This window comes from Chelonia mydas, chromosome 6 (genome assembly GCF_015237465.2).
Source record: "Chelonia mydas isolate rCheMyd1 chromosome 6, rCheMyd1.pri.v2, whole genome shotgun sequence".
Lineage (NCBI taxonomy): Eukaryota > Metazoa > Chordata > Testudines > Cheloniidae > Chelonia > Chelonia mydas.
The window spans coordinates 13042093-13056903 of record NC_051246.2 but is presented as its reverse complement, the minus strand read 5'-3'; the positions used below and the strand labels follow the sequence as shown (position 1 = coordinate 13056903).

At 48.4% G+C, this 14811-nt stretch overlaps 1 protein-coding gene across 2 annotated transcripts; it reads left to right on the top strand.

The window, feature by feature from the left end:
* The first annotated feature begins 9624 nt into the window (after positions 1–9624).
* Positions 9625–14729, top strand: LOC114021488 (platelet glycoprotein Ib alpha chain). 2 transcript variants are annotated; one of them, XM_043549454.1, is made up of 3 exons: positions 9625–9813; positions 11684–11806; positions 12614–14729. In XM_043549454.1, exons 2-3 carry the CDS (start codon positions 11795–11797, stop codon positions 13643–13645), a joined length of 1044 nt encoding a protein of 347 aa, XP_043405389.1. In that variant the 5' UTR covers positions 9625–9813; positions 11684–11794; the 3' UTR covers positions 13646–14729. The 2 variants fall into 2 exon arrangements, with proteins under 2 accessions (XP_043405389.1, XP_043405390.1); XM_043549455.1 differs by having other exon boundaries at positions 9625–9817.
* The last annotated feature ends 82 nt before the right edge of the window (positions 14730–14811 follow it).

Genomic DNA, 14811 nt, shown 5'->3' with positions numbered 1-14811 from the left:
TCAGAGTGGGGAAGGAACCTTGACAGAGCTAGAGCAAATTACAGTCCAGGTTTTTAAGGGACATTGCTATAGTGTAGGGTCACATCCCAAATCTGTCCGAATGACACAAGAAGGGATCCAGTTAGTTTAGCAGCCAATGTCTGTAACCACACAACTCCTTTGGAAGGAAAAGAAAGCATTTACAGTATGATGAGAAGGGAAGATCAAATCAAAGAATTGGCAACAAAAGTTTATCTGGCATGAATTAAAATTGGAGACGGGAAATATTTTGTATAATCAGATTTAATTCAAATTTTAGAAGATAGTTTTCTCTAGTTCTATGGGAGAATGAGATTTCATGATTGATACTTGTGTACACCACAAGGGACATAAACCCACAGGTGGTTTCTCTAATGTAGTGATTAGCATCTTGGTCTAACTTCTGACAGGTCCCTGGTTTGAAACAAAGCAGAGATGATACATTTTCCTTATTTTGTTCAATTGTTCTTGTTTTAAATGTAGTCTAATATTTAATGTTTTCCCAGCTCATTGGGGTCTGTCATAAATATAAAGGGAAGGGTAAACACCTTTAAAATCCCTCCTGGCCAGAGGAAAAACCCTTTCACCTGTAAAGGGTTAAGAAGCTAGGATAACCTCGCTGGCACCTGACCAAAATGACCAATGAGGAGACAAGATACTTTCAAAAGCTGGAGGGGGGAGAAACAAAGCCTCTCTCTCTGTCTGTGTGATGCTTTTGCCGAGGACAGAACAGGAATGGAGTCTTAGAATTTAGTAAGTAATCTAGCTAGATATGCATTAGATTCTGATTTCTTTAAATGGCTGACAAAATAAGCTGTGCTGAATGGAATGGATATTACTGTTTTTGTGTCTTTTTGTAACTTAAGGTTTTGCCTAGAGGGATTCTCTATGTTTTGAATCTAATTACCCTGTAAGGTATTTACCATCCTGATTTTACAGAGGTGATTCTTTTTACTTTTTCTTCTATTAAAATTCTTCTTTTAAGAACCTGAATGCTTTTTCATTGTTCTTAAGATCCAAGGGTTTGGGTCTGTGGTCACCTGTGCAAATTGGTGAGGATTTTTATCAAACCTTCCCCAGGAAGGGGGGGGGTAACTTTTGGGAGGATTTTTGGGGGGAAAGACGTTTCCAAACGGACTCTTTCCTAATAATATACCAGTTAGACGTTTGGTGGTGGCAGTGAAAGTCCAAGGGCAAAAGGTACAGTAGTTTGTACCTTGGGGAAGTTTTAACCTAAGCTGGTAAAAGTAAGCTGAGGAGGTTTTCATGCAGGTCCCCACATCTGTAACCTAGCGTTCAGAGTGGGGAAGGAACCTTGACAGGGTCAAAAATCATATTCACATATGGGAAGTGTCATGACTATCCTAAATGGATGGACAATACATTAGTCCTTCTTGCTCCGCTTATGCTTTTATTGTGGCCAGTAGCAAGTTGAGTGATCATGATAGGTGACTGTAGATAATATTTCCTGGTCGTGTTCCCACAGTGACATTCTCAGATGACCAACATCCCCCATCTTTGGAAGGAATAAACTGCTAACATTTGGACCTGAACTTGGAAACCCAGCCTTGAATAACAGGAAGCTCAAGTTTGGAATACATTTTTACAATTTGTATAAGATTCAATAATCCTTCAACCTAATGTCACAATAACTGAAATTGCTTTATCCTTATAGTTTGCCTAGCATAGAAATAAATATGTCTTTTAATATAACGGAGTCGAGTTAAATCACTTTTCAGAGTCAATAGTTATTTATTTATTTACTTTACTTAGCATTTGTGTGTTCACCGAGCCAAGCAGTCGCGTTCTCAGTGGCCAAGTGGAGCTCTGAATTTGGTTAGCGAGCACTCCTCGACAACGTGCATCATTGCTTGATCTGCGCCACAGCTGCAGCTTGAGTTGTCTCGAAGACCCCAACAATGCTGGTTGGCTGCACATAGGCCTTGCCCTGTCTGGAATTGATTAGAAGGACCCAGTGATGACATGGCAGGTTGAAGCTGAACGGGCGAGCAGTAGGGTCTGTGATGAGGAACAGATTGGTGGTTGTTGTTAAGCACTACTCTTCCCACTACAGGGACTCTGTCACTTCCTGGCATGGCAGCCTCGACCACAGTGGGTGTTGTGATGAAAGACGTGTGGCAGGTGGGTTAAAAAGGTTGTTGAAGAAGGGCAAGCTTGGGCTGGCACATACCTTCCCAAAAAGCTTGCCAGCTGCAATCTCCCTCCTGATGTAAGGTGGGGGCGATGTGGCTCAGAACTGGAAGCCACGGAAGATGAGTTGGTTGGAGAGTTTCTGTGATGATGCACACTGCTGAGTTGAGTTGCATATCAACAAGTTTGGTGTATTAAAGATGTGTGTTGTTTTTCATTTCTTAGGTTCTGGTGCAATGCATGGCCATTTTGTCTCACTCCTTTCCTTTAAAATGTTAGTGATTTCCACAGAAACATTACTTCTTTGGGAGAGACTACATTAATTTAATCTATGCCCTCACCCCTCCAAAAACAGAGAAAGATTGAAATAGTCAAATCTCAGTAGAGCCAATATTTTGTCAGATTTCCCCCCATGAAGTAGCATGGAGAAGTCAATCCTGCTGTGTTAATGCTCCATAGCATGCAGTGAATATGTTGTAAAAATAACAAGATCTTACCAATTTCAGACCATTCTTTCCCATATGCTGATAACTGATCTGAGAGCAGATTAGAAACCATCGTTTCTGGGCATGTTATAAAGGGACCTGGGTCTGGATGGGTTTTTAGCACCCTGCCCCCTGTCATGGCCAGCAAAAGTTATATGACTTGCCAAGATCATTCTGTCCTCTGCAAAGGGAAGGAGCAACTAAGAGCTGGCTAGTTCCTGGGGGATGAGGGTGCTGGACAGGGCAAAGACGTCCCTGTCATGGAGACACCAGTCACCTCCCACCAACATCCCTGTGCCAGGCCCGATGGCAGCCATCTGAAATATGCTGTCCATTGATCTATGCAGAGAAAACAACAGACTGGACTTCTACGTAGAGTGCTTTCACCGACATGCACGGGCTGAAATTGTGGAATAGCAGCATCACTTGCCCCATAACCTCAGCCATGCAGAACACAATGCCATCCACAGCCTCAGAAACAACTCTGACATCATAATCAAAAAGGCTGACAAAGGAGGTGCTGTTGTCATCATGAATAGGTCAGAATATGAACAAGAGGCTGCTTGGCAGCTCTCCAACACCACTTTCTACAAGCCATTACCCTCTGATCCCACTGAGAGTTACCAAAAGAAACTACAGCATTTGCTCAAGAAACTCCCTGAAAAAGCACAAGAACAAATCCGCACAGACATGCCCCTGGAACCCCGACCTGGGGTATTCTATCTGCTACCCAAGATCCATAAACCTGGAAATCCTGGATGCCCCATCATCTCAGGCATTGGCACCCTGTTAGCAGGATTGTCTCGCTATGTAGACTCCCTCCTCAGGCCCTACGCTACCAGCACTCCCAGCTATCTTCGAGACACCACTGACTTCCTGAGGAAACTACAATCCATCGGTGATCTTCCTGAAAACACCATCCTGGCCACTATGCATGTAGAAGCCCTCTACACCAACATTCCACACAAAGATGGACTACAAGCCATCAGGAACATTATCTCCAATAATGTCACGGCGAACCTGGTGGATGAACTTTAAGACTTTGTCCTCACCCATAACTATTTCACATTTGGGGACAAAGTATACCTTCAGATCAGCGGCACTGCTATGGGTACCCACATGGCCCCACAGTATGCCAACATTTTTATGGCTGACTTAGAACAACGCTTCCTCAGCTCTCGTCCCCTATTGCCCCTACTCTACTTGCGCTATATTGATGACATCTTCATCATCTGGACCCATGGAAAAGTAGCCCTTGAGGAATTCCACCATGATTTCAACAATTTCCATCCCACCATCAACCTCAGCCTGGACCAGTCCACACAAGAGATCCACTTCCTGGACACTACGGTGCTAATAAGCGATGGTCACATAAACATCACCCTATACAGGAAACCTACTGACCGCTATTCCTACCTACATGCCTCCAGCTTTCACCCAGACCACACCACACGATCCATTCATTGTCTACAGCCAAGCTCTACGATACAACTGCATTTGCTCCAACCCCTCAGACAGGGACAAACACCTACAAGATCTCTATCAAGCATTCTTACAACTACAATACCCACCTGCTGAAGTGAAGAAACAAATTGACAGAGCCAGAAGGGTACCCAGAAGTCACCTACTACAGGACAGGCCCAACAAAGAAAATAACAGAACGCCACTAGCCATCACCTTCAGCCCCCAACTAAAACCTCTCCAACGCATTATCAAGGATCTACAACCTATCCTGAAGGATGACCCATCACTCTCACAAATCTTGGGAGACAGACCAGTCCTTGCCTACAGACAGTCCCCCACCCTGAGGCAAATACTCACCAGCAGCCACACACCACACAACAGAACCACTAACCCAGGAACCTATCGTTGCAACAAAGCCCGTTGCCAACTGTGTCCACGTATCTATTCAGGGGACACCATCATAGGGCCTAATCACATCAGCCACACTATCAGAGGCTCGTTCACCTGCACATCTACCAATGTGATATATGCCATCATGTGCCAGCAATGCCCCTCTGCCATGTACATTGGTCAAACTGGACAGTCTCTACATAAAAGAATAAATGGACACAAATCAGACGTCAAGAACTATAACATTCAAAAACCAGTCAGAGAACACTTCAATCTCTTTCGTCACTCGATTACAGACCTAAAACTTGCAATTCTTCAACAAAAAAACTTCAAAAACAGACTCCAACGAGAGACTGCTGAATTGGAATTCATTTGCAAATTGGATACTATTAACTTAGGCTTGAATAAAGACTGGGAGTGGATGGGTCATTACACAAAGTAAAGCTATTTCCCCATGTTTATCCCCCCCCCCCCCCCCCCCCCCCGCTTCTCAGATGTTCTTGTTAACTGCTGGAAATGGCCCATCTTGATTATCACTACAAAAAGTTTTCTCTCCCCCACCCCGGCCCCCGCTCTCCTGCTGGTAATAGCTCATTTTAAGTGATCACTCTCCTTACAGTGTGTATGGTAACACCCATTTTTTCATGTTCTCTGTGTATATAAATCTCCCCACTGTATTTTCCACTGAATGCATCGGATGAAGTGAGCTGTAGCTCACTAAAGCTTATGCTCAAATAAATTGGTTAGTCTCTAAGGTGACACAAGTCCTCCTTTTCTCTTTGGTCATAGTGACTCTCCCCAGGCAGGCAGGGAGCAAAAGGAGAAGCCAGTGGCTAAGGTGACGGACAGTGGCCCAGTAAAGTGTCTGTGAATGGCCTGGAGGGTGAACCAGATTTAATAAACAGTTGACAGAATTTGAAAAAAGAAATTAATTTATAAAACCCCAAGAGTGCTAATTTGAGAAGGGGAAAACTGGCCAAATACTGAGGCGAACTGATTCCCTCTGTCCAGTTTGAACCATAGACCTTTAGCATTAGAAAGCATTTTTTCAGGTCAATATTTTCCGATCGGAATATGTGCTGTAGTGCCTGGTTAGTGCAGCTGGTAGCACATGAGACTTTTACTCTCAGGCCTGTTGGTTTGAGGGCTCCCCCCCATTGGGATATGCCTTAATTTTTTTAAGCTGATACAAACTCCCACTAAGGGATGGAACTGAAAACTTTTTTATTCCACATAGCAGAGAGCTGTTTCCTACCTATTTGGCTGGGGATTATTCATGGGAAAGATGGAGAAATCCCCTAAAAAAATCTTTGTCTATGTTTAAACTGCCCCAACCCAAAACTACCCCTTTTCGCCTCGGAGAAAAAGAAAAGCACCGGCCTCTCTGAGAGTGATGTACCCCCCCGGACTCTGTCAGTAATGCTGGAAGTTGTGCCACTCCGTGCACGTGTTCCCGCCTCTCTCCAGAATTGTGGCATCAGAAGGGGGCATTTGCTTTACTTTTGTAGATTAAATAAACTGCTTCTGTGTTTCTAAAAGGAAAATAATGTTTTCTGTGAAAAACACCATTGTTTAATAAAAAAAGGAGTGACATGAAATAGCTACATGACGGCACCAGAACTCCAGGAATGGGAAACGAGAGGCTGCTAGTCTGCACATTGATTATGAAAAGGAATGAACTCACTCTCCTCTGTTCACAGAGAGATTCATTTATTTCTCCAATAGGCAAACTTAAATTTAAACACATTTCTAGGGCGGATGAAAAGGAATTCAGGGGTTATTTCCCTTGGGGGGCATTGTGCCTGGCACAGCACTGCTAGTAAAAGGGCTGATGCGATGAACGGGTACACGGTGCTATGGCAGACGGCTCATGCATCTACTGATGGAGGAGTGATTTCAATCCCAGCTCTCACCCAGGGTGAACAGGTGGCTGCTTCCCCCTTGTTTTAAGGATCTGAGCACTTCAGGAAACGTGGGGATATAGCTCAGTGGTAGAGCTCCTGTTTTGTCTGTAAGAAGCTGCTGGGTTTCAATCCCTGCCATCTTCTGAAAATGCTTGCTTTGAGTCCTGTCAGTGGGGGCTGATTGTTTCTTTACATCCTAAGATCACGGCACAAATGTCCCACACCCTTCTGCTGCACAGGGGCTGGCCTTCCATTCATGTGGGAATTTCCCTTCTTCCTCCAAGACAGTACTTTGTGCTCACGGCTAGCGGTGACTGAGCACTTTATGAAATAAACCTAAAATGTCCCTCTATATAAACATTGCTCTGTTGAGCTTTAGTCCAGAGCTAGGGCCACCTCCCCCGGCTCTCAATTTAGTGAATCTCAGGGAGGGTCAGACACATTCAGATGCTGGGCTCTTCCACACACCCAACTCTGCTGATATCCCCGTATCCTGAGCCGGAGCTTCCAGCTATGCCAGCTCACTCTGCTACTGCAGTTGAGAGAACAAAACCGGCCAAAAAGTAAAGATTTTTTTTCCTTACTGAGGCAAAAATTAGATGACAGTAAATTTTTATGGCTGCTCAAAGAAGGTTCAGTGATTTTTTTTAACCTTGTTTTTTTAAAAAAATCACTGTTTCCCCTAAATAACAGCATCAAGAGAAATGAACATCCCTGTTTCAGCCCCTAATGAGAAACTATATCCCTAATCTCTACACTCCAGTCTGTCGCTGATAACATCCCCCACATTGGGGAAACTGGCCAGAGTTTTGCCCTCTTTAGTGCAGTTTGAGTCACACACATTGCCCCAAAGATAAATCTCCCAGCACGAATGAGCAAAGACCCCCATCACAGCAAAGAGTCTGGGAGTAACCCAGCCCTGGACCTGTGTTAGCTAAAGTGTGTGATGTGTAAAAATCAGAGTGATCTTGGGAGATGTCACAAGAGGGAAAGTGGCCAAGTGGGGAGAATAAATTATTCCCTCTGAGCAGCTGCTGCAGCTCTGGGATCATTCCCTGAGATTGGCCAAAAGTGAGAGTACTCACAAACCATGGTCAGATACAGGGGTGAAAGTAACTTAAAGGACTTACTGGTATGCCGGAGTCCTGTGTGGGGGCGTGGCATCAACAGGAAGAGGCAATTTAAAGGCCCTGGGGCTCTGGCTGGGAGCCCCGGAGCTCAGGGGTAAAGTAAAGGGCCTGAGGCTCCAGCCGCCACAAAGCTCCGGGCATTTTAAATCCCTGCTGGAACCTGGCTGCCAGAGCCCCGGGGCTCCGGCAGCTGGGCTCCGGCGGGGATTTAAAGGGCCCAGTGCTCCTGCCACTGCGGGGAGCCCTGGGCGCTTTAAAGTACCGCCCAAGCCCCGCTGCCTGAGCTCCAGAGATTATTTAAAGGGCCCGGGTCTCCCCGCAGTGGCAGGAGCACCGGGCCCTTTAAATCACCGCTGGGGAAGCCGGTCCGGTCCGGCACGCCATTCTGGCTCTTGCCGGTAAACCGGACCGGACTGGCTTACTTTCACCTCTGGTCAGATGTCATCTTCTGGCTGATAGGCTGGTAAGTAGTTGCGTGGCTATTTCAGTTGGTAGAATAGGCACCTTAAGGGTGGCGGTTTTCAGCACCACATGGGGGGAATTGTGTTTGAATTTAGTCTCCCCATGTAATAGCTCCCTAGTATTAATCAGAAACAAAGCACAAAGAAAGTATCAGAATTTAAAACATTTTCCATCTGGACAATGAGCTGAAAAGCAGCCATGAGGCAGTTTGATTCAATTCGAGAAACAGGAGAAATGAAAAAAAATCCTGCCTCTGTGGGACAGAAGCAGAGACAGGAACCATCCCAGGGAGAGGATCTGCTGCCACATTGTATCATTCTGAGACACAAGAATGGTCCCTGCTACATGATCCTACAGTCCTACAGAGGCGTGTCTAGATGCACTAGACCCCCGTTTCTCAAATGCAGCCACCAGGGGGTTTCCCTGCAGCCACAGCAGTTTCCTGGGCAGTGGGGGGAAGCACCAGCCCCTCCACTCCCTCCCTGTTCCTCCTGCATGCGCCTCTTCTCTGGAGACAACGGTGGGACACCCAGGTGGGGCATACCACGCTTAAGGAACAAGGTGAGGCGGCAAGGAGGGGGTGCGAAGGTGAGCGGCGAAGAGAGCAGCGGGCAGGAGGGTGAGCAGTGAGGTGGGCAGGCGGGCCTGGCAGAGGAGTAAGGAGGTGAGCAGTGAGCCAGCGGCAGGGCGAGGAGGTGGGCGTGGGGGTCTGGCTGCGAGCGGGGGAGTGAGGAGGAGGAGAGCGGTGAGCCACCAGACAGCGGGAATTCTCGCGGCGGGCAGAGGGGTGTCTGTGGCAGGGGAGTGAGGAGGCAGATGGCAGGTTGGGGGGTGAGAGGAGGTGAGCAGCGGGTGGGGGACTAAGGAGGGACGCAGGAGGCGAGCGGTGGGCGGGGGTGAGGAGGTGAGCGGCGGGTGCATGGGCAGCGGGTGGAGCCCCCCTGACTCTACCCCTTCTGCCCGCATTTGCCCCACCCTGGCAGCCAGAGCCCCGAGACCCCCTGCACCTGGAGCAACAAGCCTCCCGCCTGGAGGAGCCCCAGGCTGGCCAAGGCCCCAAGACTCCCCACACACACACCTGCCTGGAGGAGCCCTGGGCCAGCCGCAGCTGTGCCTATCCTCCCCTCCCCAGACCCAAGCCACCCAGATATGTTTTTCATTATTACTTTGGACTTCTATTATGTCAAAGCATTTTTAAATTTACTTCACAATTGTTATACAGACAACCACTTTTACCAAAAAAACAAAAGAAACAATAATAAAAAAGACAAGAACGTGCAAAGCACCTTATTTGTGTTTCTCTTCTGTTAGGTCCAGTAAAGAATAGAAATAACTGTGCATGATTTTTCTTATTGAGTCTGCAAAAAAAACCCCAAACCTTTCCTAAATAAATGACAGTGATGAGGATGTATATATGTGCATATTACTTTATTAGCTTTAGGAAAAATAAATAATTTTAGGAAAAAGTGTCAGGGTGGCCAGCAGCAAGAGCTGGTGGCCGCATTCAGAGGCCATCAAAACATTTGTTGCCAGAACCACTGCACTACACTTCCCCTTCCTGCCAGCAACGTCCTGTTATCATCCATTTCTGGGGCTGCTCTTTCACTTTCACATTCCCTCCCTATTGCTGGCGGCAGGTGGGAGGAGCACATTCAACTGCTCATTACAATCTGCCGGGACAGACGATTTCTGCCACAGCAACAAAACTGGGTGCCCTCCATTGCAAAAGCTGCTTGTGGATTAACTCTGATTCTCAGGAGGTCCTAGGGAGCCTTTCACCGTGGAGCAGGGCCTGGCACATCCCTGCAGGTAGGTAGGTGGAAGAGCTCGGAGACTGAGCGTGGCACTGTGGGTGCAGGGGCCCAGTCCCCAGTTGCTAATTCCTGCTCTGCCTTGCTCCTCTCCGGGTGAGATCAACCCCTGGTCTGGAGAGCCAGAGCAACCCTTCCACCCCCAGCATAGGGACTGGGAGTTGGGGCAGCAGCTCACCAACAGGGATTCTGTCCCCTCTATGCCCCATGGCGGTGGTTTGTGGTAGTGTAACCCTTCTGCCCGTCAGAGTTGGCAGCAACAAGGGCCAGGTTCAATATCTAGGGGATCCGTTCCAATAACACAATGCAAACCGGCTCGAGCCCCCACCCAGGGACCTGGGACAAATATATATACCACCCCCGCTGGGCGCCTCCAAGAGGCAATACTTCCCCTCTCGCAAGCACGTAGTCTGAGTGTAGCAAAAAGCCTTTTAATAACAGAGAGAAACAATGTGGCATTATGTTGGGGATACACCACCAACAGGATTCATAACACAACCCATGAGCAAAAAAAAACCCACCCCAAGCAAATTGGGGCATGCCCCTTTCCCTTTGGTTCTTGAGTCCAGCAACCCCAAATCACCCAAAATCCCAAAAGTCCAATGACCCTAAAGTCTCTGTCCCTGGTCAGGGCAGCCCCAGAGTTCGAAAGTTTATCTGCAGAGCTTTACCTCCCATCCTGGGTGGAGATGGGACAGGGGTAAGAGGCACCTTACATGATCTGAAGCTGACCACCCCACAGCTCCATAGGCCTTCGCTCCGCTCCGCTAGCCGCCCCACGAACTCCTTCGCTCAGCTCAGCTCAGCTCCACTCTGCTCCGCGGCCCACAAGCAGCTCCAGCCGTCCCACGAACTGCTCCACCAGCCGGTCCACAAACTGCTCTGCATCCCACCAACAGCTTCCACCGTCCTATGAACTGCTCCGCCAGCCTGTCCACAAGGCACTCCAGCTGTCCCACAAACTGCTCTACGATATATCTTCAGGCTCCCCCACTACTTAACACAATGCTCAGTGATTTCAGCTCTTAGTCAGGTCAGCTCTTTGGCAAATTCAGCTTGTAGTAGGGGAGCCTCAGTGCTGGTGCACTATTAGCCCAAAGTGAGCTCAGCAGCCTGTAACTAGACTTCTAATGAAATCAAAATTAGCTCTGATATTCCACAGTGGAGAGAGGAGGAAGTGCAATTAGCATGTAAGGCCCTTACCAAGGGACCCATGCCACCAAACATTAATACTTATCCCCAGCCTCTCTCTATTCACACAGTTTTGGAACCCATGACCCTTGCCTAGCGAGTGCTACTTAGTTGATGGTGAGTCCCTCCATCATAACAAAAGGCCAAGTACAGTTCCAAGCACAGTTCCCATAATCAGGGTAATAACAATTTATTCTTCCTGCCCCAATAACAGAGACACTGGGGATCCCACAGCAGCCAAAGTGACCATTTGGGCAGCTATGGCCTCAGTCTAGGCGGGGTGGGTGTGCCTATGCAAATGAGATTGGCCCCTGAAGTTTTTTTTTCCACAACTTGCCACACCTCACCACCAGATGTCAGGGTGGAGCTCATCCTGACACTGCTTACATCAGCATCAAATGATTCAGAGGGGCTGCTGCCAGCACTCCAGGGGAAGACTGGGGCAGTGTCTGAGCTGGGAGTCTTACCATCAGTTAAACCATCACGGCTCTGTGGGTAGACCAGGCCTCATTTGGCTTGTGCATATTACAAAGTTTTATCATGGCTGAACCCAGCTGGGAGCACGCTTTCCTCTCAGACTGAGCCCAGACGGTCATGATGGGTGGCTGTTCCCAAGCTGTGGGTGCGATGGTGCAATCTTCATTGTGGTACATGATCATGTGCTATTTATTCCACAGGACCCCCTGCCTCATCCGGCACACAAAGAGGGTGAAGTTCAGGCTGTTCGTACATCCCAGCATTTCCTAACCCTGAGAACCCAACCTTGGAACCTAAATAACGTTCTTTTAATGTGTTTTTTTGTAAGTATTATTATTTGTATTGGAGCAGCACTATGAGGTGCCCCAGGCATGGCCCAGGCCCATGTACAGCTAGGGGCTGTACAAACACTAAACAAAAACACGGTCCCTGCCCCCAAAGAGCTTACAAGCCAAATCATGTTCGAGAAGTGGAGACGTCCATTTCAAGAAAATTGGTGAAATAAAATGAACTGATCACCCAGCCAGGGGTTGAAGCAAAGGCAGGGGATACTGGCAGGTGGGGACTGGATGTGGTAATTACCGGGAGGGGGAGTGGGCGTGTCTCCTGGCTGGACGAGCTGCTGTGGGTATAAAGTGAGCAGAAGATATGGGATTGGGTGGAAAGGAAACTACAGGGATTGATTCAAACCTTTTGAGTTTAGTCCACCCTGGGGGATGGGGAGCAGGTGTGGGGGAGTCAACACCTTGTAAGTGGTACCAATGGCAGCTCCCCGACACTGTTACAGCACCAGCAGGGTTAGTGTAGATAGTCCCCCAGCATGATCAGGGTGCAAGTGCAATGACCTCCTACCTGATGGGACAGAGGGCACTGGGGAGCTAGGGAGCCCTTGTTATTAGAGCTAGTATCTGCTCAGGGGACCCAACGCTGTTGCACCACCAGCTGGGTTGGTGTAGATGGGACCACTGTGGTATATCCCCCGGGGAGTTGTCCCCCAGCACTCCAGACTGGGGAGTCATAAACCTCAGTTAGTGTTCACAGGGTCGCTGTATTGTTGCAGTCTGAGCTGGTTAGTGTAGACATGCCCTGTGATGTCGGTGCCCTGAGCATGCTCTTGACCTCCCCTGCAGACCATGCTGTGCCCCACCTCACCTCACCTAGCCCTCCTGGCCTTGCTCTCTGTGGCTGGCGCTGTGGGTCCGGGGGAGCCATGCCAGTCCGAGATGAACCTGATCAAGGACCAACTGCAGGTCAACTGCTCCAGGCAGGGGCTCAGCGTGGTGCCACCTGCCCTGCCCAAGAACACTGGCATCCTGCTGCTCAGCACCAACCGCCTGGCGTCCGTCTCCACTGCCTCCTTCCAGCACCTCCCTGAGCTGGCTGAGCTGGACCTGTCAGGCAACGGACTGGGTGCGCTGCACACTGGGCCCCCCCTGCCCTTGCTGCAGGAGCTAGTCCTGTCCCACAATGCCCTGGGGGTCCTGCCCACCCTGCAGGGCCTGCCTGCCCTCACCCGCCTGGCCCTGGCTCACAACAACATTTCAGAGCTGCTGCCAGGGGCCTTCCGGGCTGTGGGGCAGCTGAAGGATCTGAATCTACGGGGGAACCAGCTGCGGACGCTGCCAGAAGAGGTCTTTGAGGGCCTGGCCGGGTTGAAGGACCTGGATCTGTCTGATAACGCCCTGGACGAGCTGCCACGGGGGCTGCTGACTGGGCTGGAGCTGGAGACACTGAGGCTGTCAGGGAACCAGCTCCGCACTCTGCCCAGCGGCTTCTTTCCCGAGGAGCACATGTTCGCCTTCGTCTTCCTGGCAGGGAACCCCTGGCGCTGTGACTGTGGCCTGGCCTATCTGCGGGGCTGGATCGCGGACAATGACTTCAGCGTCTACATCGAGGAGCAGAGGTCAGAAGGGCTGCAGATCAACAATGATCCCCGCAGCCCCATGTGCGATGCGCCCCTCAGACACCGAGGGAGCCCCGTCCTCGAGTTCAAGCAGGCCTGCGGCAAAGCAGGGGACGCAGACTTGGATATTGATGGGACAATGACAGAGGAGGGAACCCCTGTGCCCTCTGCTACTGTCCCCTCCACCAACCCCATCTCCCACCATCCTGAGCCAGCCAATCTCCCACCCTGGGGCTGTAACAAAGCTGGCACCCCCTAGAAAGGAAAGGCCCCATGTGCTACTCCCCACCCCCATCAGCCTGCCAATCTCCTGCCCTGAGGCGAGATCGAAGCTGACACCCATTAGAAAAGAAAGAGAAGAGAAATCACAGATGTCTTTGTGGAGATGTGAGGAGTCTACAATTTTTGTTTTATTTTTCTTGTCTTTCAGTTTCAGAGCTAGAGCATATTACAGTCCAGGTTATTAAAGGGCATTGCTATAGTGTAGGGTCACATGCCAAATCTGTCTCAATGACACAAGAAGGGATCTGGTTAGTTTAGCAGCCAATGTCTGTAACCACACAACTCCTTGGAAGGAAAAGAAGGCTCATAATATGAGAAGAGGAGATCAGATCAAAGAATTAGCAACAAAACTTTTTCTGGCATGAAATAAAAATGGAGACAGGAAGTATTTTGTAGAATCAGATTTCATTCAAATTTTAGAAGATAGTTTTCTCCAGTTCTATGGGAGAATGAGACTTCATGATTGATACTTGTGTACACCACAAGGGACATAAACCCACAGGTGGTTTCTCTAATGTAGTGATTAGCATCTTGGTCTAACATCTGACAGGTCCCTGGTTTGAAACAAAGCAGAGATGATACATTTTCCTTATTTTTTTTCAATTGCTCTTGTTTTAAATGTAGTCTAATATTTAATGTTTTCCCAGCTCATTGGGGTCAAAAATCATATTCACATATGGGAAGTGTCACGGCTATCCTAAATGGATGGACAATACATTAGTCCCTCTTGCTCAGCTTATGCTTTTATAGTGGCTGGTAGCAAGCTGAGTGATCTTGATCGGTGACTGTAGATAATGTTTCCTGGTCGTGTTCCCATTTTGACATTCTCAGATGACCAACATTCCCTATCTTGGGAGGAAATAAACTGCTAACATTTGGACGTGAACTTGGAAACCCAGCCTTGAATAACAGGAAGCTCAAGTTTGGAATACATTTTTACAATTTGTATAAGATTCAATAATCCTTCAACCTAATGTCACAATAACTGAAATTGCTTTATCCTTATAGTTTGCATAGAATAGAAATAAATATGTCTTTAAATATAAAGGAGTCGAGTTAAATCACTTTTCAGAGTCTTTATTTGTTTATTTAGCATTTGTGTGCTCCCAGAGCCAAGCAGTAGTGTTCTCAGTGGCCAAGTGG